The following is a 27,290-nucleotide window of genomic DNA, read 5'->3' on the forward strand; positions in this document are numbered from 1 at the left end:
GATCTGCACAGGAAAGAAATCTAGAAGGCTACAATGAGATGTGGTACTTTCTGACTCCATCTCTCACCTGGATGACTCTCAGACATGAAGGGTCGAGCACTCCGATTCCACACTCTTGATGCAGCCTGTGGGATTTCGTTCAGAAGAGACAAATATTCCCACACAAGCACACAGCCTGCAAGCAGTGCCTCACAGCTTCTCTGTATTAGCCTAAATGTGCTGCCATAGACTTGTACAGCACTCACATGCTGGAGAACCTATGTTACTGGCCAATGACTAGACAATGTTAGCTTCATGTTTCTGGCAACCAGAATTTCTCCTTTACAAACAACAGATTTCAGCTACTGAAGGAAAACCGTTTCTCATTGGTAATTAGAAATTCCCTTTCCTCATAAAAGGAGAAAATATCATGATGCATTAGTGAACACTGATGCTGGAACGCTGCACACATATGCAGTACATATTCCTACCAAGCATGAAGGAACTATCTGCTTTTTTTTTTTTTTTTCAGGATCTACAACAAAATGTTCTGAGATAAGCAAAGGCGCTATATGGTGACTTGCGAATCAGAAGTCTTCGGCTCACTTAGTAAGATGAAGATTTAGCACTCAAAAATGTTAATTCCTAACAGTAATAATGCATCAGGCATACTAGCTTGAAACTCTGACATTACTTGTTTTATACAAACATGTATGTTTATATAAATACACTTGTTTTTCTTATGCCAATATCTTCTCTAAATTGAGTCCACTTAAAACTCTTTAAAGCCATCTGTGTATTCCATCTGAGAGAGATTATTACTATTTGCCCACTTAGCATCTGAATTCCTTGGAGTTCAAAAAATGAGTCTTATTTCATTCCCTCTTACATCAAACTCTGTTTTTTCCCCAAAGATAATTAGAAAACAATACAGAAGGAGCAGTGATCTAACAAACCAAACACCACCTGAGAAAGCACAGATTACTAAAGTGAATTTCTTAGCAATTAATGTAAACATATTTCCTGAGTAAAGGTCATTATCAACTATGAATACGTGAATCTGCCATGAAAGGGAAATGTTCTGTGCATAAAGACTTTATTAAATGAATGAGTTCACCCAGTGGTTTTCCAGCCCCTTCAAAATGCAAACTCACTGAGTAACAGCAGTTTCACAGAGCATTTCATAATGGTTCTCCTAGCAATATGACCACAAAGAGTTTAGTCAGTCTTCTCCACAAGTGACAAGCAGACCTAAGGGTTGTAAAATATGGATTCTCTTAAGCTCTTAAAAAACTAAATATTTTATCTACACATTATCTCAAATATCCAGTATTTTCTACTTGCACAATTGGCTTGACAGTCTGCTTGGAACAAGATACATAATCTTTGAAATGAAATAAAACCTTTTTTTTTTTAATAAACACATTCTTCTCCTGTCATTGGCTCAAATTAACTATGTTGAATAAGTAGGAAAATTAATAATTAAATGAGAAAAAGATGGCATTTGAATTTCTGATTTAAAAAAAGATATGGATCAGAAATAGAAAATAAATGAGGACATTCTTTTTATAGAAGAAAGTTTCATTTTGGTTAAGGGATGCTCAGAAAAACGACTGCTCAGTGAGGTGAGATGAAATGACAGTTTCACTTGAACAAAATCCTATGAGCAAGTTAATCTTTTGATCTTTAAAAGTACAAATATTCAGTGGAAGAACTATCTTACTGATTGTGCAAAGATGTGAAAAAAGTAGTAATCGCTTTTTTGTCCTGCATTTATCTCAAAAAGATACAATTTATATTCATGCAGAGTGACCAAAATTCTACTCCGTGGGTCACTTTTACATTCAAACAAATTGCATTGTTAAGCTTAGATGCTCCTCAATGGCTCTCAGTTATTAAAAAGCAGGGTTCCAGAGTGCCCAGGTACAGCCATTGCATTCCTCCTCTCATGTTCTGATTGCCCTCCAGCTGAGTCACATCCTGTCACATCCTTTGTCCAAGAACAGAAAAGCTGAACAACTTCAGCAAACACCTCTTCAGTCTCCAAACACAGGCCATCACTCTCTTTACCTTCTATCCCAGACTCTTCCTGCAACTCTTACTTCTTGGGGTAGAGATTTATGTTGTATCTTTAAGCATAAGTCTGAATCTAATCTTAGACCTCCCTCTGTAGTTTGGAGCCAGTGCCCTTTGCATTCAGATTCTTTTGAGAACTGCAGATACCATACAAGAATTCATTCCTACCTCCCATAAATATTTTCTGATCCATACCTAAAACATTATTAAACAAAACTTATCTTTAGTATCTTCTTGATATTCAAAGCAGTTGATTTGATCTTCTCTTGGTCTCCTTTTCTAATATCTCTCAAAACAGTTTTGAGACTTTCAAATCAAAACTGAGTTTTCCATTAGTCTTTCAATGCTTTTTGTTCCATCTGTGCTTTCTTGCACTGATTACCTGCTCCCCAAAGCTGAATGCATTTACTAAGCATTAGCTCAACCTACACGTTCAAGTAATGTATTGTACACAACACTAGTTGATTCTTTCTGAATTATATATTCTTTTACTGTGCTCCTAAACTGGGGTAAAATTTGTTTGTAACTAGTTCCAATATATTTAAATTATCATAACCTTAAATATTTTTAAGATAATCTCTAAATGCTTTTCAAATACAAGTATCATCATCTCCACTGGTGACATGAAGGAACTGATTCAGGAAATATTTAAAACAAGCCTGGAACCAAGATTCTGAGCTACTGCAAGACCCTTTTTACACATCTACAATACATATCCAAAGACATTTCACAGCTGTATTCTCCAAAGTACAACTGCATTTAGTTTCAGACTGGAAAGGTCTGCCACCCAATTGAGCTAATGAGCAGAAGAAACTGCAGTGCACTGCTTGTTTTCTTTCTAGTTCGCAGTTGGGACAACCCCTCCCTCAGTTCAGTGAGAAAACATTTTATAAGATGGGCACATCTTCAAAGGGCAAGTTTCAAAGCAGACAGAAGCTGGTCTTGCTTGACTGAGACTCTTCCCAATCTGAAGAAAATTATGTCAGCTTTTAATAATGCATAAAACTCTATACTTTAATAATATTTCTACTTTCAATTTTAACCCATTTTAATAAATCCCATGTTTTCGAGTGAAGAAATAGTGTGAAAAAGGTGTGAAAATAAACTTCTCTATACATCTGTGACTTCCTTCCCATTCTCTCACAAAGGAAATACTACACATCCTGCATGTACTAAACTTTAATCCTCAGACTGTAAGAATATGAGTCAATTAGCAAGAGACAGCCTCATTTATATGGAAGACACTAAGTTTCTGATCATAATCCAGCATCCATTCCTCCGCCCTTCTACCACTTACTTAATATAAGGGTGGGGAACAATTTCCTCATTTAAGGCAGTGAAGTATTGACAGCTACTAACTTCTGAGGACCACACATTAAAATACACTGTAACATTATCCTGGAATAGCGTGAAAGATAACTGAAGGCTCATCTTTACTGTACTCATCCTATGTCTGCGTTTTCTCTCCCTCTACTGAGATGTGATATGTATACACAAGAATAACATACGGAGCTCTCTTTATGCTCACCTGCAAGTCATTTTGAAATGACAGCCCTCCTTTTACCGCATGCCATATAAATCAAGTTCCAGGTCACAGCTGGCCCACATGCTGTAGTTTCATAGACTGGGGTAGGGTTTTATTCCTGCTTGGGGCAGCAGGAAGGGCAGCAATTTAGAGGCAATAAACTTTGAGTGAATCATGGAGGACTAATCCATCATGTTCTTTTCCCGTTTCCAAAGTTATAAGCCATTCCATATGATCTCTCAACATCTTCCAGGAGGGCACAGTATCCAAAATACAATTGAATTATTCCAATTTCATCAGTTGAACAAGGAGAATATATTTAAATCACAGCTAGGGAAACTTGCTTCACTACAAGAGTAGCCAGAGGCACAGTATCACCAAGATGCAAAAATGAGTGTCAGACAGAAACCGTGTTTGTGTTACATACAACCAAGTACTGAATAAACCTAGGAGAAAGATGTTTCTGGGCAGAGAACTCTGACAGTAGTTAAAAGCCATTCCTTTTTTTCATTTTGCCACTTAAACATGAAACTGGCATTTAAAACAAATATGCTGTCAAAATGGATTGAATATCAAGTTTTCTCCCACTGAAACAGCAATGTTGTACTTACTGAGGCAGCAATGAATCTCTAATGAGAGACAGAAGCTTCCTGTTTGAGTCGAGGCTCTCCTCTTTCTCCTCAGCCATAACCTTGTGGTTTAAGAGTAGTGATGTGGTTTCTGAGAGCAACCGCAAACTGAAGAGTCTCCATTCCACTTGAAAATAAAGGTGCCAAGAATGTGACCACACTGAAGTTTAATTAAAACAAAATGTGGAATTCATGCAGACTGTAGATGACGTGGCTATATACTTACCATTCTGACTGTGGACCAAAGAAACTAGCGGTGGGAGGATGCAGCCTTCAACCTAAAAGAGAGAATTAAAAAAAAAATCTGGCTTAGATTATTCACAGGGGGAAAAAAAAAAGAATAAAAGAGATGTATCTGTATTCATTCCACTGTCAGAGTCCTTAATCAAAGAGGTGAGTAATCATAGAAATTCATCCATAATCACACTTATAAAGCCACAAAGTAATTTTATCCCTGGTTTGTAAAGTTGCAGACAGTAAAGTACTTACACAGAAAAAAAAAACAGTGCGTTTGCTAGAATTTACTGAGAGTGAATTTTAATTTATAATATCAGATTCAGTGCAGATGTTAAAAAAAAAGTAACCAAAACGTGCATGGGCGCATCTACTAGTCCCAGTGTTTTAATCCATAAGCTAGAAATCAAGTAGAACAAAGAAGAAAGTTGAAGCAGGGCCAGTGGCGCAATGGATAACGCGTCTGACTACGGATCAGAAGATTCTAGGTTCGACTCCTGGCTGGCTCGGCTGCTCGTTTTGCCCAGAGATGTGGTCATGGAAGCCCCATGCGCGGAGACACCCAAGGTGAGGCTGGAGCAGACTCTGAGCGACCTGTCCCTGTTGTCCCTGCTGTGGGCGTCCCTGTTCTCACTGCAGGGGACTTGGACTACGTGACCAAGGGTCTCCTTCACCTCAAAGGATTCTATGACCTTAAGGAACATCCCTCTTAAAGAAACCTGTGTACAGCTAAAATGTATCAGGAAAGACTTACTAGCTCTAATGCAATATAGTCAACCTTAGTAGAAAGTCTTGAGAAAACTTTAACTTCTGCATTTCAGGTAATATACAGATTTTCATTAAAATTTAAGTTTACAAAGTCAAGATTTGAACTACAGAGGAAAAAAAACCTCAGTAAATTCTTTATTAATTGTGAGTTAATCTGAATTAGAGATTAATCATGTGTCACAGTCCGCTTAGTAACATTTGAAATCAGATCGGTTTTATATATTTAAAAATAGAGTACTTCTGTATTTTATCTAATAGGATACATCACTAAGTCATCAGTGAAATAACATTTACACCAGACAGGCTTTAGAGATTTCAATATGGAGGAGAAGCAAAAAATTAAATAACTGCGTGAAAAATTGGAATGACGTATTTCTATATGACTACAATGTCAAGACATTTACTGTGATAACTTAGACCCAATCCTTTGTCTAGGGCAGCCTTCAGATCAAATAAAAAGCCACAATCTGAAGAAAACTGTTTTTCCTACTTCTGGGGGCCTGAAGTAGAATTCAAAAGCAAAAGAAAAGAAATATTATGGAAAATACTGCTCATTAATTCTGTTAACTCCAGACAGAGATCATTTGAAGGGATAGGTCCTAAATTCTCGAGGGTAGCCAGTCTCCACTGCCTTGCAGAATTAAGAGGTTTAGAATCAAAATACAGATCATCCCTTGCTGCTTGTTAATGATCAGTTCAGATCTTCAATTGATATTGGTTCAGAAAGGTAAGCATCATGGATACACAGCTTACCTTTGGAATTATCGATATACATGAAATTACTAGGTAGGCTTTTACTACACCACAAATAGGATTTGGTGCAATATATAGCTTATAATTCCCTATACGTTTTGATTTATTGATTAACCTCTAGAAGATACAACTCTAGAGTTATGCAGCTACTATAAAGAAAAAGCCAGAGAAGATTAAAACATAATGAAGAGGGGTTACTAAATGAAACAAGACTCCAGTCAGCAGTAGCTAGAGCCACTCTAGTTAATTATTTCCTTGTTAGTTGGTGGCCTCTGGTAAATGAATGCCCAGCTTTAAAGGATTCATTTAGTCTTTGGCTTTTTTTCACTTCTGACAAAACTACCAAAAGATGCCTTTGTTACATACTTTCAATAAAAGAGGTAAAGGTCTCTGCTTGAGGTATGGCAATCAATCTTCACTTGCAAGCACAGATAGCCTTAATATCCATATAGGTAATGATGTAGCATAGATGTAGCATAGATGCTTTTGTAAACATTATCATTTTGAAATATTTCCCAGTCCTTTCAGTCAATACCTAATACGATAAAAAATAAAACTTCATTGCACTCTAGCAGATCCATTTGTGCAGGTTTCTAAACTGTTTTGCAAATGGTAATTTATCATTTATATAACAAACCTGTGAGGCAAAAAATGTACGCACTTCAGGTCATTTAATCCAAAAATCTTTTCAATCTACTGCAAAGTTTCTCAAATGAAAAGGTTAATTTAAGTAGTAAACCAGAGAAGAAAAGCGGAAGAGCATCTCTAATTTTTCTGAAGCAACATACAAATGCGGAATATTAAAATCATTTAGCAGCAGCATGAACTCAGAATTACACCGATTGAGATGGCAGCACACAGCAGTATGATACAACTTGAATTTTGATAAACTTTTATTTTCATACAGTATTAGCAGTAGTCTTTCTACATAGACCACAGACTCACAGAATGGAAGGGGTTAGAAGGGACCTCTGGAGATCATCTTCTAGTCCAACATCCTGCTAATGCAGGTTCCCTACGGTAGGTCTCACAGGAAAATGTTCAGGCAGGTTTTGAACACTTCCAGAGAAGGAGACTCCACAGCCTCTTTGGGCAGCCTTTTGTCTGTTAGCCTCACAGTAAAGAAGTTATTAAATGTGTTCATGTGGAACTTCCTGCTTTCCGGTTTGTGTCCACTGCTGCTTTCCTGTCACTCTTGACACCTGCCCTTCAGATATTTATAAGAGTGCCTTACCAAAAGACTCTTCTTTATTTTAAAACATCTGCCTAGTTACCTAACTTGATACCCTCTAGAAAATCATGAAGAGTTATTTTTAATTTGTCTTTCTCATTCCGTTCATTATTTTATATACTCCTTCTTCCACTTACAAGCTACAAGCTGAAGTTCTTATCTATTCAATTCTGCCCTGCATCACCAAGATGTACTTTTTCTTGTTCCCTTTGAGAATAATTGACCACAGCTGTATTCAACATCCAGGATCTGAAGGCACCATGGACTTGCCCTAGCACAGTGATGTTTTCTGCTTTTCTCTCTGGTCTTTTGCCAATCATTTCTCGTCATCTAGCTATCTTTCTGATTATGGCTGAGCATTAAGTCACTGTTCTCATAGAAAAAACTATGCTCAAAAATAGACAGAATAGTTATAAGTAGTTTAGAGCCTGACATTATGTATGCATAATTGGAATGATTTTCCTTAAATGCATTGCTTGACATTTATCAGTATTGAATTGCATGTCATTATGTTATCCTTCCAGTCAGTATCTTGAAAACCTTTTGCAGCTCTTCTGTCAGTTTTGGTTTTCACTACTGCAAATAATGTAGCAATATCAGGCAGCTCCCTCACCTCACAACTCATGCCTTTCTCTTTATTACTTATAAATAGCACAGGCTACAACACAGATCCCTGTAAAGCATTTTCCTTCACATACCTAAATTTTTAACAGTGATCTCTATTCTCTACTTAGTAAATTTTAACTACCTAAAAATAACTGATGAGTCAGAAGACAAGAGGGAAGGTTCACTGGTGGATTTTAAGACTCTTTGGTGCACGAGTGTTAAAAACTTTTTGGAAATCCAAGTTCAATATCCAAAATCAGAACACCATCTTAACGCAGATTCGTGCAAGAAAAACTCAAGAAAAACTCTACTAGCAAGGTCTGAGCACCCAGCAGAAGCTGTGCTCACTCTTCCACATTTTCACCAACCTCACAAATCAGATCTTGACACAATTTTATGATTTTTATTGTTGATATTCCACATTACAGTATCATGTAAAATGCATGGGGAGTTAATGCTTCAGTTCCATAGGTTGTCAGTATTTCTGGGTACCTGGTTCTCAGAAGAGAAGAAGAACTACATCTCCCAAAAGACTTCATTGTTCTGCTGTCATTTTCTGAGCAGTTTTATCTTTCCTTCTGAACAGAAGTCACGAGATTGCCCCTTTCTTTTACAGCTCATCTCTGTGATATGTGTTCCCTCGCCATCTCGCCCTCGGCATTAGCGTAAGGCCTTTGGTTTTGGACATTCTCTTTCATTTATTTGATTGACCAGCTTTGATTCCAATCAAATTGTATTACACTGTTATCTTGCATTTCAGTATCATATTTAGTAAATTAGTTTTCTCTCTTAGCTCGTTGCAGCTATTTTGTTTTCAGGCCAATCTCCCTACGTTCTCTTATCCCCCTTTCCCTATCTTGGGGCATGGGTCCATGGGTCCTCTCACCCCATTTACTCAGGGAATCAGGCTGAACAAATCACTTACAGATCTGTAGGAAGCAAAGTACAATTTTAACAGAAATTCTTCTGCAAAATCTCTGTATTTCTTTGTTTCTGAAAAGAGAAAGAGAGGCAAGCCATAGTTTCAGAGTAATTAAATATTCGACCATTCGTGTGAGAAGGTTTGGAAGAGAAAACTGTGATTGCACTCTTTTTGTCTCCACTGTTCAGATCATGTGTGTTAGACACACATGACCTGCATACCAAATAAATGTTCTTTCTTTGTTAGTGACAAAGAAACATCACCTTGGCTTTTACTCAGCCTCACCAAATGAAGTCCAAGCCCCACAGATATCCAGAAAAGAGCAATTAAACTCTACAAGAGCCTGCAGCAGAAAAATCCAATACTAGCACATTCCTATTTAGGTAAAGTACCCTGTGACAGAGTATTGCACATCCAACAAGGATGTGTACTCAGCAAAGCTGAATTCACACAACATATACGCGCAACCATTGTGTATAAACAACAAGCATATCATCAATCTTGACTGTTATCACTTGCAACTTAGGGTATGCTTAGATGCACAGCTTAACACTCTTTTCACGGCCACAGAATTGCCTCAATACAGCCAACATTACCTGCCTAAAAAAAGTCTCTAATTTGCTTACAACAGGGCTTCAGAGATCTTCAGATCCGTGTTCATGGACAAAGCACTGACATTTGGTGTAACACCGGTGGACTGAAAGAGCAAGCAGGTTTAAAGCCTGGTCCAGTAGTACTTCTGTAACATGCTGTTCTCAGGTGAAAACCACACTCAGGAATTAATTTACAAGAAGAAACCATTCCATGAAGCTATTCTATCCAAACTAGCAACAAATTAAATACATTATCTTCAAAAAGTTTTATGGAAGCCTGTTGTCCTTTCCAGCACGCATGTTTAATTTACAACTACTGACCAACATCTTCTCCTAATCCACAATTCAAGTTAAATGCAACAAAGCAAAGATTATCAACTTGCAAAACCTTTGTTCCAGGCACATGTAAGATCCTCAACTAACATCATCTTGACATTTATTCTTATTAAAATTCCACATACAAAGTTGCTGCTGAAATTGACCATGGGATTAGGATCATGCTGCCTTCAAACTTCTTTAAGCATCTGCTGGAGGGCACAGCATGATTCTCAATGTTTTTTATATTCCCAATAATCTCTCAGAATGTAATAGAAACAATCTAATGAATGTTAGAATGAACAGGGAGAAGGATGACATTTCTGCAATCTTATTTTTTTGAAAAGTCTTCAGAAATCCAGAATATTTATTGAGATTTTTATTTTATTTTTTTTTACTTCTGGGTAGAGACAGCTTTGACTGATTGACTCAATACGTCAATTAGTAGAGAGCTGGTTTCACACACAAGAAAAAGTCTCATGTCATGTGGATTAGCTTAATGGACAGAAAGCCACATGGGGTGTACATTTTTAATCTACTTCAAAAGGGAAAGTGATTGATGAAATGCTGTATAATATGTCCATACAGTTATGCCCTACGCTGACAAAATTAAGGTGTCAGTAGTTAGATGAGAACAGCTTGTGGATGAAGAACAACACATTGATTCTGAATCAAGAAAAGACTAAAACGAGCAGAGAAAAGCACTTGCTGAAGTTTCAATCCCCAGCGTTGTCATCTTCGGTGCGAATAATAACTCTTATATTGTCAGTCAGCAGATTTCCATGTCACACTGCTTTTCCCTTGACTTCTCATCATGCAAATCATCAGGCTTATGGTGCTTTTATTTAGGCTCAGTTTTTAAAAATAGGTTCCAAAACCTTCAGGAGGAGAATCGCTGCTGACAACTTTTGCCTAAACTACAGAATAACTTTTGTGATTCAGGTAAGAGATTATCTGTGCAACATATTGAGCATTCTTGTGAGCTAGTTAGAATATTGAAAGGACTCCCACAGAAATCAGCTGGCTGCTGTCATGAACCTCATCACTGTTCGAAGTGCACTGAATTACCACAGGTCATTTTGGGCGAAAATAAACAGACTTAACAGAGAAAAAGAAGAAAAATATAAGTGATACGGTTGGCACAGAATTCTTCCAGTTAATTATGTCTGAACTGTTACCCAAATTTTAAAATATGCATTTATGAAACTTCCTATACTGACTTTTAAATAGCTTTCTGTTTCATGTACAGTGGGAAACAAACACTTGGACTTGTGTTGATTTACAGAACCATTGTTTGTGTTCCACTTCAGCCTATAGAGATTATTCGCGTAGGCCTCCATCATGACATTTGAGTACAGAGTTTTGTGCAAACTTGCTGAGTCACACTTGCTCAGAGTTTGTCTCTGCATGTGGTAAAAAATACACACAATTGCATACAAGACTACTGCTCACTAATGGTTCTCCTTTGAACACTTTACATCATTTTCCCTTGACTTTCCCATACTTGGCAATATATAATATAATCAGTCACCACAGAAATGAATGTTCTCAGAAACTTCCTTGAGTTTCAAAAATCAATTACTCAATCTTCGTTCAAGACACAAATAAAAAGACAAATCAAACATGAAGTAAAATCTAGAATAGGCACTCTTTTTTTTCTCGTGTTGAGAAAGAACCTGAAATGCTACTCTTAAACTCTTCTTAATTTACAGAATTTTAATTGCAGCTAAATAAAATCAGATCTGAACTGAAAACTTACTGGTTTTGCTTGCTTAAAACAACTTCACTTTTTATTAAATTCACCGCATCTCATTTCTGATCAGAAAGTTTAAGGAACTGCCACAGAATGAAAAAAATACATCCTCTCAATAAGGTGATGGCTTCCCCCCTGCCTCGTTCATAAAACACTGCTTGTAACCAGCTGTATCTAAATGAGCAATCTAGGCTTCAGAGATCAGGCTAAAAAACACATTTCTCTCCGGTAAGAGAGTCTCCTATTAGCCGCTGTCACACTTTAATATTGATCTGGAACCTTGAACATGTCTTGCTTCAACTTTTTTAAAGGCACTAAGTTCCACTGGGTGTTGGCATTTATATTCATAGATTCCAGTCATGCTCAGCTAGCAGCAATTAGAAGACATCCCTCGAGTAACAGCATTTCTAAAAATATTCTGTATGCATCACAGAAGATGAAGTACCCCTTTCCTCTAAAGTAATGTAAGCTGTACATTCAAGTATAATTAGCACACTAGACTTCGTAAATAGTATTAAACTAATTACAGTTTCCATCACTAGTGGCAGATGTGGTTAGAGATTATTAATTACAGTGGACAATTCTGAATTTAACATACCAAATTGAAAGCATTTTTTCCACTTTATTTTGTGTCTGAATGGCTATTTGCTGAGCGACTGGAGGACTTTTAAGCCAGGAGGAGCTGCTATTTACAAAAATGAACAAAGCAATAGGTTTTATTTTCTCAAATGAAGAAAAAAAGTTGTTCATTGACAAGGACATAGTTATTTTTTAAAGAATAAATTTCAATACAGACTTACTGTGAATCAGGAAACCTATTCTACTTCAGTGCTACATCACTGGACAGGCAGGCTGTTTTATCTACATCTACATGAGCTTATTGGAGCTGTTCAGATGGACTTTATAGCAACATCTAAAACTTTCAACACATGTGATGAAGTAAACTGCTCCTCAAAAATCTAGATCTGTAAATAAAACTCACCTATCTCTAGGCCAAGGGTTACTTAAAATAGAGCAGGACAGTCATTCCCTAGCTTCAGTATAATTTTCTGCTGAATGTTATCATGAGAGTAGGAGAGATAAGGTTGTAAAAAGGAGCTGTCTCTCCTTGATTTTTTCTAGGAATAAAGTAAATAAATACAAGTAATAAAGTTTAAATAGCAACTAATAGAATACACTCAGAAAAGGTGTTGCAGTTTTAGTAAATGCTGACAGACTTCCATTAAAAAACCAGCACATTTTTCCATCAATACAAGTCACACTGATAACCCGTATAACACACAGAAGTTAAACAATTATTTTTAAAAATTGGGGTGGTTCCAGAATGATGTTATAATGCAGCAAATTTCAGGCTGACAGACATGTAGGAAAATATCAGTAGGCATTCATACCTCATCTAAGGCTGGATGTTGTGTTGAGGGACATGGTTTAGTGGGAGCTATTGGGAATAGGTGAACGGTTGGACTGGATGATCTTTTAGATCTTTTCCAACCTTGGTAATTCTATGATTCTATGATCTACATTTAACTTCCTTTTATAGAACACTCTTTGCCATATTAAAGTTAATTAAACTGCTCCATTCTGTATTATTTGCTCACTACTAATTGGTTAGATTTTTGTGGATAAGATGCACTGATTCCAATAATACTCTTCATAGGTTGTGAGAACTAATGAAAATAAACACTATGTTATTTGAATTTAATTTTTTTTTAATTTTAATGTTTTAACTTAATTATGCTTTACTAGCTAAGCATTCAATTAACATGCACACCAAACAGGATGCAACACCTAAAAGTATTTCGTTTCATTTCTATGGTCAACCTTTCTTCTCTAGCACAATCCCTAGGATCGCTCATTCTTAATAGCACAACTTGCTAAAACAAAGCTGCCAGTCAAGCTGACTTAAGTGCTATATTCAGTGTGCCTTTAACCTGATTTCAGTACAGATACACAAATTTCAATTTAAATTAAATGCCCATTCCAATTATACTCTCAGTGAGAACTCTCAGACAAATGGGACAAGTTACAAGGATTTGTCAGTCACTAAATCAAGCCCTTTAATTTCCCTTTTTGCTGACAATTATTTTCCAACACAATTCTGGTTTTAACCTGCCTATCTGAAAGCTCAAAGTAATCAATCAAACAAAAAATTTTGAACAAAACATATCCTTAGTGTCAGGCAAGGCTTAAAGCACATGGATTTTATTATTCCAATACAATTTGCAAACAGTTAAGCTTAAAGATATTAAAAAAAAAGCACACATGACAACGATAACTCATGTAATTGCCACAAACTGTTACTCTTGTTAATTTCAGCAAGAATAGAATTCATGAAGTGGAATAGTCAACCCTCAAGCTGGTCTTTCCAAGCTATCTTGAGAGTTCAACAGCAAACCAGGTGGGAAAAATTTACACTGATGTGTAACAAAATCCTTGCTTATGGAATCAGGTACAATATTTATTTGAAAATAATTTTAAGAAGTGCTATTTCTAAATCTTAAGCAAATATCCTCCTTATTCTCTGTAATTTCTACATACAGTAAACCAAGTCTGAATGTCTTAGATTTTGAGAAAATAAATCTCTTTATATTTTTTTTTTCTGTCAAGAAGAACCACAATACAATTTAAGTGGTAATTCAAACAGCTTCTAAATCCTCAAAATATTTCATTTATCAATGGGATTCGGCCAATTACCCTGCAAGTATTGAATCTGTTGCCAGACTTACAGTCAAGTGATGGATCGTCAACAAGGCAGGATGCAATGTTATTGCTTCAAACGTTGATAAAGTACTCTTAATCAGTTCTTCTGATGCAGCTGGACCTATTAGTAAAAACCATTACAATTATTTAAAAAACGCAACCTCTATGCAATGCCTACATGTAAAAGTGCAAGTAATACCATGGGTTAACTTACCTATTGCTCCATCCAAATTTGTTTCTCCTGACTCTATCGATCTAATAAAATTCTACAGGAAAAAAAGCATTTATTTCAAAACACGGCAGAAACAAAAACTAAGAGGCATAATCACTGAATAATTGCAAAATGAAATTCGAAGGATTGAGTAAATACAAAATACTGATGCACCTGCAGTTCTGATAATAATTTAGATATGAAAGACAACATGTTCATAATCTGGCAATTATAAAATAGTTTTGCAAGTCTTTAATGCTGCTGGACAGTTAAACATAGAGTACAGTAAGGGTCATTACTTTGACTTATGTAAGGAATGACAGCATTTCTAGCTAAATAGGCATTAATTGTCTTACTTTATTGTTAACAGAAAACTGTACTTTCTAAAAAGCCTTTGAACTACCTTAGATATGGCTATGCTAAAATAACTCACTAAAAAGACCAAAGATTCTCCTAGAAAATGCAATTTTCTGTTATTTGGACATCTTTTTGATCTCTATGGCTGCTATGCTTACTACTTACAAGATAGACTTGCACGCATACAAAACATACAAAAAGGCACAGCCTTCTACGAAGTATCATCTAAATAACTCATCATTGAGGAACAGGAACAATGAAGTATGAATAATCTTAGATAAGTATATATTGTACAAGTACACCTGCTATTCTTTTGCCTTTTAATCTTGATTTCATTCTCTATCTTCTACTTTTATGCATAGCTATCTATTTAACAGGAGATACAAAAGACACATTAATGACACTTGCTAGAGACAGAAAAATATCAGCGGAATTTATCATGTTTTTAATTACTTACACAGTGTTTAATATAGAGTGAATGCATTATGTGGATACATGACAGTACAATGGATAACACCTTTCCAATTTTCAATGTGCAAACATATCTCTGTATGGTTACGTGATGTAAAACATCAAGAAAATGTTCGTTCTGAACCACTTATTTCATACTGCACAATCAATTAAAACTTTGTTGTTACATATTAGAACAGCAGAAATGCCTATATGGGTTACTTTTCCTCTGTGTGTAACAGACATCTAAAGGATTCGTCTCTGATTAGAAATTCTGATAGAAGTTAACTGTATATTTCATAATATAAAAGTATCTCAGAAGTCATAAAAACAATCGCTTCTATAAAACAGCAGGCATTTTATCTTCCTAATCATTTGAAAAAAAGGTATCAGTTACGATCTAATTAATTTGTTTTGGAAGAGAGCAAATTACATTGTTTGTTCATTTAAGGCCACTTCACTTACAAGCATAATATTAAGACCAATCTAAAAAAAATCAACACATTTGGTGCAAAAATTGTTTTGGCTACTTTTGCTTATTTCCTTAATTTTCTATTACGAAATTAAGACCAAGAAGAAGGTGCATTTATGTATCATTTGTTGTTTTTTTGAGCAATGGAGGGGAACTGTGCGTATTCTATGACAAGCAAATCTCCCCAGTGCATTCCACTGGGAGCCTACTATTAGGTGAGCCTTTGGGGCAGAGCAAGTCTCTTCCGTGTCTTTCTATTTACAGCTGAAAACATGAAAGGACTGTCCCAACTCCTTCTCAATTTCTTTTCATGGGAGCACTGAGAATTACAGTGATGATAGAAATAACTTCAAAGCAGTAAGAAAAAAGATCTTTCTCAATGAACAACAGTTACAGGAAAATCAATACTTTTTTCCTTCCAAATACCAAGTACGCATCTTTCCACTCCTAATCGTTTCTCATTGTAATGAGTAAGATTGTGGAATAAATTAGGAAAATAAAAAACAAAACTTGAAGGACTAGCTTGCTCAAGACTTAGAGGCCTCACATAAAACACAGTACTTTAAAAAGTACATGCTGAAGATCGAATGTCCTTTTACGGATGTCAGTGGGAATGTTGGTAAGCAAAATTCCAGAGCAGACTGCTCCCTGGTAGAATGGATAGTTACTCTTTCAGAATTAATTACACAATTGTATAAAATAGACTGCTCTCACATACGTTTTTCAGTTGTATTACTTCCCCACAATTTTTATGCATAAATTGAAATAGCATATTTAAGCTCCTGAATTGCCTACTTTGATGGAGACAAGACACAGGAAACAGTCCGTCAAGTAATTTTCTTCTCCTTGATCTGAGAGGAGAGCTGTATGAACATGATCAGCCTAATTTCCTTAGTCAGTTGCTCAAGCAATTTGAAGAAATGTCAAAAGAAAACTTATGTTGTGCTTGGTCTACTGTACCTGTACTGTTGACAAATTTCACCTTCTAAAAGGTTGATCCAAAATCATTAATAAATCTACTTGCTATTTACATGCGCTTCATAGTGACAAAAGATTTTCTAATTCAGTTTCTACATTTTTTTAATTTATTCCAATGTGAATTTTTCTATAAAAAGTTTCTCACTGATCATGAGTCCTAATGTAAACCCATATTTTCTTGGAAACAAAGTCAAAAGAGAAAGAGAAGTGAACATGAATAGTAAAATTTTACTTAGCTGTTTATGGTGAAGCATTTCTTCTGCATGCAATTGTGGAAGTCAATGTATAGCTGTCCTTTAAGAACGTGTGCACTTAAAAGCATTTTATTTTTATTTTTTAAACTCTGATATGCAACTTTAGAAATTGGCTTCTTCCTCATTCAGCAGAAATAACTGCTTTATATACAGAAATTACATTACAATTGTACTACTTCATTTTAACTGTATTACCTTATGGGACAGTTAAAAGTTCATTTTCCATCACTAATGTCATAAATAATTTATAGATTTACAGGACTAATTTCTCTGTAGCTTGTAATACTCAGCTTTTTATCAACTAAATACAGAGAAAAAGTACAGGCAACCTTAATTTATGTCTCATTTCTAGTCCTGGTTTCAGCAAAATTTCTAGAAATAATATTGTGTGCAATTCAGAGGTAAATCTACTGTAAAATAAAGCACACAGAAAATTTTCAATATATCAGAGATACAGAGCCAGATACATATTTTCCCTTCAATTCACTAGATTACTAAAGAAGACATTTTCTATATGTTTCTATAATATATATATCAAATATATATATTCGATAATATATGTAGCTTTCAATAAAAGAGAACAGAAGAGATTTGAACAGAACAGTTCATTTAGAAGGGAGCTATAAGGACCACTGAGTCCAACTGCTCGACCACTTGAGGGCTAACCAAAATCTACAGGCATGTTAAGGAGGGCAATTCTCCAGAAGTCTCACGAGCACCAACAGACATGGTGCACCAGCCACCCCTGCAGGGTGCACCCCTGCTCCAGTGCTCTCACAGGACAGAAATGTTTATAATATCCAGTTTGAGCCTCCCCTGGTGCAGCTCTGTGCCACTGTGGCACACGCTGCTACTGGTTCTCAAGAGCAGAGCCAGCACATCCCTCTGCATCCTCCTCATGGAGCTGCAGAGAGCACTGAGGTTGCCTCTCTCTGCAACCCAAGTGCCATCAGCCCCTCCTCAGAGGATACACCTTCCAGCTCTGCCACAGAATCATAGAACTCATCAGCTTTGTCGCATTCCTGTGGATTTATTCAAGTACTTTAACATATTTCTTATATTGTGGAGCTCAGAACACAAGACGCAAGATGAGACTGCATCAATGCTAAATACAGTGGGAGTATCACCTGTTTTTGCCAGCTGGCTGTGCTGTGTTTAATGCACCACAAAATGTGGATTGCCTTCTTGGCTGCCAGGGCACACTGCCTGCTCATGTTGAACCTGCTGTCGCCAGCATCCCAGGTCCCTTTCTACTAAGAATCTTGTTCTCCAACCTATATCTGTGTCTGGCATTGCTCTGTCCCAGATGGAGAACCCAGAACTTAACTTCATTGAATGTCACGCCACCGAAGACTGCTCAAAATCAAAACTAAACAAATGTATTCAGAATAAAGATGTCTCTCCAGTGTATAAATCTAAGGTAATTTCTGTGCATTAAAATCCCAAATTTTTATGCATCTGTATTTTTTGCAAACACCATTTAATTTGGATGTTCATACTCACAAGTAAGGTCCCATAGTTGAAAAGAAACTCCTCTGTGACAATGAGAGGACGAAATACCTATTTGAATTTAGCAAAAGTTTAAAAAGTTAAAGAGCATTTCACAGTCATGTTGGCAAAGAAGGCAATATATGCATTTGCTTTTATCATTAGAGTTATCCTACAATATAGAAAAACAAGGTTAGACTTTTAATACAGCTACTTAGCTGAAATACTCAACAACAAAATTACACATTAAGTTCTATTTCATCCATGCTGATTTTAATCGACAGAAGTTAGATTCTCAGAAACCGAAGGAGTTTGGGAAAAAAAGTCTACCTGGGATGTCACAAGATGAAGCACTACAGGCATCATGGGAAGGCACATCTTCAGCTGTTTGGCCTGAACTGTTGATGGGTGTTTGCGTCCAGAGACATTAGTTAAGGTGTTGAGAATGTCACCTACAGAAAACAACATTTCAGATTGATCTAACGTAATTGATTTACTCAACAGAAAATGACAAATGAAGTACTTCTGTTCCAGTATATCTCTGCAAGCCTATCTTCTCTCTCCTGATGAAATCTGTGTTCATGTGCATGATGATAAAAATCAGGCTGATCCAACACTTTTATTTCCTATTTAGTATTCAAACAGGTCAATCTCCTGCTCCTGCTACAAGGATAGGCACATGAATGCTACCTCTGGCAAACTGCTGAAGCTAGAAATATGAGGCAGAAGTAGAAACAAAAGTGAAATTACTCCTCTCAGCAATGGGACTTGTACTGGCTTTCAGTGATTATATCAGCATGGAATTACACTGTTGAAATGCTATCAGTACAATTTAATTCCAGTGAAATCAAAGGCAAAATTCTCACATCTTCCAGCTGACCAAGAGCTTCACCTAAGTCAGTGACATAAAGCATCTTTTTCCTGCAGCAATAGTACTACCAGAAGAAAGAAACAAGCAAGCTCCTCTGCTTCCCAAAAAGCCCTCAACTAGCTATGAATGCGTACACAGGGTTTAAATAATGATGTTAAGTTTCCTGAAGCAACAGAACTTTTCATCTTCTGATAGAAAGAGTTAGCAGCAGGTCAGTGACAGAACTTGGTCCATAACAAAAGACAGACATAACAATAAGGAAACAAAATTCTAATTTGAATAGTGAAAACTGTACTTCACACCTCAAAGAAGACACGTAAAATCATGCTTCCTTTGTGCTACATTATTGTTCTAGAAATCCAAGACTACTTCTACATGGAGTAAAAAATAGGGGGGAAAAAAGAGAAAAGTCATAGCTTATATGTAAAGAAAGAAAATCCAATCCATTTTGTCTGAAAATTCTGTAAGTCAAACCCTGTCCCGAAAATGCACCTCCTATATGTCTTCCCTAACAAGAGAACTACACAGAACTGTAAACAGGGAATCACATACATATGAAACAAATAAAGGACATGATTCAGTATTTTAGACAATTTTCATGCCAGGCCAGGCCCTTCCTTTGAAAGTAAGTAGCAGTTTTCTCACATTGAAAAATAACAGTGCTTTTCCTCTTCTTCCCTGGAGTCTAATTTTCAACACAAGCAACTAAATTTGGTCGTAACAACACTTAGCCTTAGCCCTGAAGATTTCAATCATTCTATAACATAACACTCATGAAAGTGTTGCCTAAACTCCAAATATGTAAAACGAAACGTTGTTTCACCAATGCATTTTTTAATGAATTGCAAAACTGGAATTAACAGACATCTCTGTGCTTACCAATAAATAGTCACTGAACACTTCACTCTGTGTGTTTTAATGTCTGTGTATTCACCAGATTCATCAGTTTCAATAAATAGACATAGCTATTTTAATTCTTAGTTTGACATAAGCAAATTACATTTATCCTCTCGAAATAGGTTAAATACCATAAATACCAAAATAAATTTACTCCCATACCTACAACAACTGAAAACTTAAAAAAAAAAAAATAAATAAAAAAATTAATCATCAGATTATCATTTTATTTCATTTATTTCAATGTCTCTTTAATGGCAGTTTCTACAATTTGTCAGTCCATTCGGTTTATAGCTACATCTGGTGGAAGAAGATGGTATCAGTAAGAAGCTTAAGTAAATGCATATTAAAAACTAGCTAGGATTAATTCTAAATCAACGGTTAAACTGCTTTTAACTGCTCCACTTTACAGATCTTGTCATTTTTCTTAGGAGATCATAATTTTTATCTCTTCAAGCAGAACAGGATCCTTCATTATACTCTCAAAAATAGAAAGCAAAAGCCTTTGACAGACATGGACAGATAACTTAATAAAAACAATCAAAACACAAATCTAGATTGAAAAGGCAATTTTAATGTAAAATTAAGCTTGAGATATCAATTTTCCAAACAATCAAACAATGCATTCATTTTCTACATCAGTACTAGGGAAAAAAAAAAAAAGAAAGAAAAAAAAAAGCAGCAGAAGCCCTGTTAAAGAAATAGATGCATTATTTTTTAATAATAACATTAACTATATATTTGATTTATATCACTTTTCAGGTACTGAGACTTCCAACTCCTACAATGTACTCAACATTTGAACCTGGTATTTAGTTTGAATCAGCTGTTTGGAACAGGGCAAAAAGTTGCATTGACATAGGAATTAGTTTCTTTTAAAATAGCAACATGACCTTTGCAGTTTCACCATTTCATTTTCAATATTCTGGCAATAACATAGATGATGAAAAATAGATCACCAATCATCACACAGAAAAATAAATTTATGCTTTTTTTTCCCCCCTACTATTTAAAGACAAGCCATAAACATTCAGGGTTGGTTTAGCTCCATTTCTCTTCTTTAAGACTTTCAGCATTCCTTCCTCATCTTGCTATTTATCTTTCTTATTCTGTTCTGTGGGAGATCTCACCCACCAGAAGCTTTTATAAGCATTTTAATACCTATGATTCAGACCAGCCACATCAATCTCATATTTTCTCCTTCCTTCTTTCCTTTTCCCTCTTTCCTTCTCTTTATCCTTTCCACAGAAATTTTCCTGACATTCCCTGAAGTTTAAGTTTTTAAAACATACTCGTAGATACGCTGTTACATCTCCCCTTGCTCTGTACTATATAAAGCAAGTCTGCTTTTAGGTTTCCAATCATTGGAATGCCATTAGAACATCAATAAAACTTCTTGTACAATTGGGCCCCTTTCCTGACTGGGTTGAATCTCACAGTCCAGGCTGCAATGCAAAATATCTGATCACGACAAAGCCAAGAAAATTCATGAAGTTGACAACATGCAAACTTCATCTAATCAGAAAACACAATCTTTCCATCTGTATATGTAAGGAGATACAGAAGTATTTCTCAAAAGTAAGTTAAAAAAAAAAAGTGAGTAAAGATAAGATTTGCTCAGTTAACCAACTCAACTCACCTAGAATTCCTGGCAGCTCTTGTACAATGTGATGGATGAGAAGATCCAGGCATTTTGACAGGTATTCATTGCCGCTTTGCTGCTCTTTTCCTGCTGTGGTCTTTCTGCTGTCTCTTTCAATATACATCACAAGCCTACATTTAAGCATGTGCAAAATGTTACATCTCATAATACCAAACTGATACTACATCTGTAAAATACTACTGCAGCATGCACTTCTAGTACTTGTGGTTACAATCCAAAGAAAACATTTGTGAATATTCATTTTGTTTAAATTTTGGGGTCTTCTCTTCAAATAAATCAAATTTTAAGATAAAATGATTATGACAAGGAACAATAGGAAAAAAAAAAGTACTGTAAATGCAGCTTTACTAATTTAAGTGAAGATACGATACTAATATAAGGAATGAATTAATTAGGGATAGAAATTCACTTTATTTTGAAACACATGACCAACACACTCACTATAAGCTGAGACCAAAGACAGTCTTTACCAACAGGTAAGAATTCCAAGAGCCAAACTAATCTTTCAGTCAAGAAAAATCATACAAAATTAATCATAAAATAAAATGCTAGCATTACTGAGAATGGCAATAAAGAAAAAGATAGAGAAATCTAACTAGCATTATACCTTTCTCTGGAAATATGATTCCAGATTTCTAAAGACAAAACCCAGTGCTTACATTCTAACTGACAAATGCTGTAAAATTATTCTGTTCTGCAGAATGACACTTTTCACAGTAAACTATGGTAACCAATTTATTAGCCATTGGCTAACTTACAAGAGATTGCTTTAATAACACACCTATAACAGAATGCTTCAGGCAATATTATAAAATACTCATTTGAATAGACAGAAGGGCCAGATTTTCCTTTAGGGGCCTAATATTGACATCTCTGTTTCATACTCAAACTCCCAGGGGGTTTGGCACACAGAACCATCAGTCACTGGTGACTGAAAACCATGCTCTGGATTTTAAGAATGTACTTTAGTATTACCATTTTTCTTACACACTCTTATTATAACCAATGCTCATCTTAATTAACCTGCTTCAGGTACATACAACAAAACTGAAGGATCATTAACGCAATTTTTAATGCTAGCAAGTGTGTATTTCTATCATAGAGATTATTTACTCAATTAAGTAAAAGTTACTCAAGAACAAATTTTGCAGGATCAAGTGTCTAAACAATGGATGATTGATTGCTAAGGAATGCTACAGCTCACCTGATCCTTCCTGAACTGCGTTACAAAGATGAAGATAGAGAGAAATCACAAGACCCATTCACTGACACTTTCAGCTGCTTTCCATGGACTATGGGGACGTCTTTGACATTTTAATACAACTTCCAGAGATTGCAAGATTACAATGATTTCTCATTTGTGTAGGATGTGAAAAATACTTAAAATCTGACAATGCTCTAAATAGATATTTTTCTTTCAAATTCTTTACATTTATATATATATTTATATGAAAGAACACTTTAAATTGCAGTATAAACCTAGCCTTCCCAAACAACTAAGTATTTTATACAGAATCTGTTTGTGTAAATACATGTGGTTTCTTTCTGTTGTCCTCCCTATCACAAAATTGTTCTTCAGAAGGATTTTTTAAAAATAAGCACAATTATTTTTCTTTGACAGTATTCTTCAAATAACTGCTGTCTGAGAAAACTGGACAAATTCATATACGGTCAGGGAAGCATTAGTATCTTCATTTTCCTTCAACAAATCCCTCAGTCATTTGCAGAAAATCAGTTATTTTTAATGCCTGAACAGTCTTAGTGTTCTAATGAGCAAAATCAGGCCTGTGAAAATGTTACAATTTTTAAATTTATTCAATCTACATATTTGTCATGCACTCAGCAGTACATGAAAAAGATATACAGGTGTTAATAAAATAAGTTATACATCATTAAGACTGATTGCTTATATGCATTATACTACATACTCCTCATATTTCTCAAATATCTTTATAAAACGATTTGAGTTATAGAATCATAGAATGGTTTGGATTGGAAGGGACCTTTAAGGTCATCTGGTTCCAACCCCTGCTGTAGGCAGGGACGCCTCCCTCTACACCAGGTCACCAGGTTGCTCAGAGCCCCATCCAGCCTGGCCCTGAATGCTTCCAGGGAGGGGGCATGCACAAACTCACTGGGCAACCTGTTCCAGTGTCTCACCACCCTCACAACAAAGAATGTCTTCCTATTATCTACTCTAGATCTACCCTCTTCCTGTTTAAAGCCATTTCTCCTTGTCCTGTTGCTACATGCCCTTATAAAAAGTTTCTCCCCAGTAAAAAGTTCCTACCCGAAGTTCTTCCTACATAAAACATAACAAATAGTTATCCGAGTTCTTGCTACTGTACTAGAAATTTTTAATTTATTAGTATTAATTGCTCTGACAGAACTGGAGATATTTATCTAAAATACAGTGTTGAATTACTATTAATAAAAATTAAAGAATATCCATTATCTCAGCTGGATTTAAGAAAAATTCTTTCAGAGTTCAGGATATTACAAAAGTAGGAGGCCCCACACAAAACAGCTCATTTCTCCTCTCTCATCCTACTGTAATCATCTTGTACTCCAAATATAAGATAAATGCTTTAGTCTAGATCATTTGCCCTGCTAAGATACACTGTTTGCTGAAGAGAAATTGTAAAGCAATCACAACAAATTAAGAATAGCAGCTTATGAATTCAATAGAGCTGCTGTAAATCTTACCTGTTGTTTTAACTACTGTGTTACATGTTTTGGTCCCTAATCTGCTCTGCCTGGAGCATCACAAAACAGCAGCACAAAATTCACAACACAAAATAACAGCCCAAACTCACAACACATTTTCTTCAGAAATGCTGCTCAGTGGAAAGCATCATTAAGAAAACAAACAAAATAAGAAGAAAAAAAAAAGAAAGAAAGAAAGAAAGAAAGAAAAGAAAGAGAGGGGATAAATAGTCAATAAATTGTATTTAAGTTCTTATCCTTCACGTAATATCTCAGGTATAGATAAACAAGTAACAACTGTGAGTATGGGACAATGGTCAGACATTCCTCCAAACACATAGCTCAGTTGTATGTGCTAGAAGCACATAAAGATGTGTAACGTGTTCAAAAACTTGCTTCAAAATCATCACACATTCTACACTGTCCAGAACACATCACTTGGTAATGCATTTTTACAAGTACCAGAAGATGCACAACAGTGAATCTGGTAATCAACACTCCCCACAATCTACCACAATTGACATGTCTACAGATACTTGTGTGAGTGGAGGAGTACAAAATGACAGCACTCCTAAAGATGTCCACTCACAATGGTTTGTGGTATAACTCACCTGCTCCTTATCAATCCATCCCTTTGACTTCAAATACACATCTTAATTTCTCTCAAAAAAGCAACATAAGATATAGAAAAATTGTATTTGCTGTAAACAGTTTATAGCTACCTGCAAGTCATAACCTCTTTACTTCCAGTTTCAAATCCACTTTATTCCAATCCCACAAAAACTGGGTCTACGCTGTATTTCACTGTTACAAATACTCAAGAAAATTTCTTCCATCTTACTTCTCCACCATCTCAAAACCATGGTGACAATTTATATTCTAGCAGTCTCATTTCCTCTCATCTATATGAAAGCACTGTAGTGCAAAAAGTTCCAATAACCATTCCACTGTGAATCAAATTTAACTGAAGTGTTTTCATTTCTTGCAAAGTATTTTAAGATATAGGAACAGATGAAATATTTCATGCAAAAGTCACAGGAATTCAGTGATTGTTCTACAAATGACTTCAACAACACAGTCACAAAACATTATTCTGCTTTTAATGTACCTATACTGAAGAGAATACAGGTTATATCAATCACATCATAAGATGAGGAAGGTACATGACAGACCTTTTTATTTTGCATTCCCATCACAGCAACAACTCACTAGTGCAGTACTTATCTGACCCACCCAAAACAAAATCTGTTCCTTGCTTATCCTAACAGGGACCACCGGTTACTTTTAAAGTCTCTCCTTGTAAGCCAGAGTGGCTTCCCCTTGTGAGTAATCATCATCTGGCAACAAAAGACAAAACAGAGAACTCTCCTCTGGATATCTTCAGAAACAAAAAGATCTGCACTGCACAGAAGATAATTCATTCCTAAACACTGACTCTGAAATACAACATATTGAAAGTGACTTAGACACAACTTTGAAAATAAGCATTGAATCTCTAATCATAAATTCCATTATTACCTTACCTTGCTTGACAACTGAGAAGCAACATTTCTCTGCTATTTATTAAAACTTGCAGCAGGACCAGAAATGCTTTTGCTCGAATGAAAGTTGAAGGACTTTCAAGTAAACGAATAATTGTAGCCATAAACTCCTTGGTGGGAATAAACAAAAAACCATTACTGCTATCTTATGCAAAACAGTTACTTGCATTATACTTTATCAATGCATACATTTGAAATTCCATTTTTTCATTTCTATAACGTATTTGCATTTTTTATTACCCTTTTCACTTCATTCTCATAGCAAATAAAATCCATACAACACAACTAAATACATTTTGTCCAAAATAGACAGGCCAAGTGAAAAGCTGCTCTGTTCAACTTCTCACAATCCATGGCAAGAAAACACTATCTGTTCTACCGTGTCCAGAATGGACTAGAAAGCATTAGAAAATATCCTGCTTTAAGGATGATACGATATTCTAACATCTTTAAGACGGATGAATTTTCAGAATATAGGTATACCTCAGCACCAATAAGACAAAAGGTTTACCTGTCTATTTCCATACATGGAGGAAGATAAAACACTACCTTTGTTGGATACAATTATGGCTACATCAGTTCATAAATGATACCATGGAATGAAGCAGCCACCCAGTATATAACTGCATGTTGTATATAAAGTTTTATATCCTCCTATGACACACATTTAACATGCCAAGTGTTACTCAAACTCCCTGTTTTGACGACAGAATAACCGAAAGTCAACTTCATAAAACTGAAAATCAAGACCAAACATAATTTGTTAGAGGCAAGCTTTGCAACACTTAGCTAGAAGAAAGAACATTAGTGTAAAATCCAGCCAACAAGCCATCAGATTTTACTGATACTATTTAAACTTTGTCTTCAAAACATAGATTGCCATCAACACAGACAATCAGTAAAGATGTCTCAGAAGAACAAGCTATTAATTATTCTACTAATTCTTTCTTGTCTTTTTCTAATTTAGTTTATAAATAGACACCATTCTTCAATCTTATGGTTGATGAAACTAAACTGCATAAAGATCATACTTTAAACTGCTCAATTGTTCATGGAGCAGAACTTGGAGCTCCTTCAGTGTGAGTCTAAGCAAGAAATTTTGTAAATGATACACAAATTAGACGCAAAGGTTGAAATTTTGGTAAAGTAGTTTTTCCTTTCCCCTTTCCTTTCCCCTTTCCTTTCCCCTTTCCTTTCCCCTTTCCTTTCCTTTCCTTTCCTTTCCTTTCCTTTCCTTTCCTTTCCTTTCCTTTCCTTTCCTTTCCTTTCCTTTCCTTTCCTTTCCTTTCCTTTCCTTTCCTTTCCTTTCCTTTCCTTT

General features: G+C 35.7%; 2 protein-coding genes and 1 non-coding gene across 18 annotated transcripts in view; 2 read left to right on the forward strand and 1 right to left on the reverse strand.

Annotated features, from left to right (window-relative positions):
* TRAK1 (trafficking kinesin protein 1) overlaps positions 1-27,290 on the forward strand; it is a 489,038-nt gene that overhangs the window by 275,963 nt on the left and 185,785 nt on the right. The window lies entirely within an intron of this gene.
* Positions 1-27,290, reverse strand: part of ULK4 (unc-51 like kinase 4) — a 214,550-nt gene that overhangs the window by 135,813 nt on the left and 51,447 nt on the right. For all 15 annotated transcript variants that reach the window (XM_048951206.1, XM_048951205.1, XM_048951208.1 and 12 more), the window contains 8 exons: positions 25,955-26,082; positions 21,702-21,835; positions 18,625-18,746; positions 18,310-18,366; positions 14,299-14,350; positions 14,111-14,205; positions 4,436-4,487; positions 4,192-4,336 (listed from right to left, as the gene is read on the reverse strand). In XM_048951206.1, the coding sequence (XP_048807163.1) occupies positions 4,192-4,336; positions 4,436-4,487; positions 14,111-14,205; positions 14,299-14,350; positions 18,310-18,366; positions 18,625-18,746; positions 21,702-21,835; positions 25,955-26,082 (785 nt within the window). The remainder of the gene's footprint in view (positions 1-4,191; positions 4,337-4,435; positions 4,488-14,110; positions 14,206-14,298; positions 14,351-18,309; positions 18,367-18,624; positions 18,747-21,701; positions 21,836-25,954; positions 26,083-27,290) is intronic.
* Positions 4,880-4,952, forward strand: TRNAR-ACG (transfer RNA arginine (anticodon ACG)). Its single transcript has one exon. It is a non-coding gene; the product is annotated as a tRNA-Arg (tRNA).

This window comes from Lagopus muta, chromosome 7 (genome assembly GCF_023343835.1).
Source record: "Lagopus muta isolate bLagMut1 chromosome 7, bLagMut1 primary, whole genome shotgun sequence".
Lineage (NCBI taxonomy): Eukaryota > Metazoa > Chordata > Aves > Galliformes > Phasianidae > Lagopus > Lagopus muta.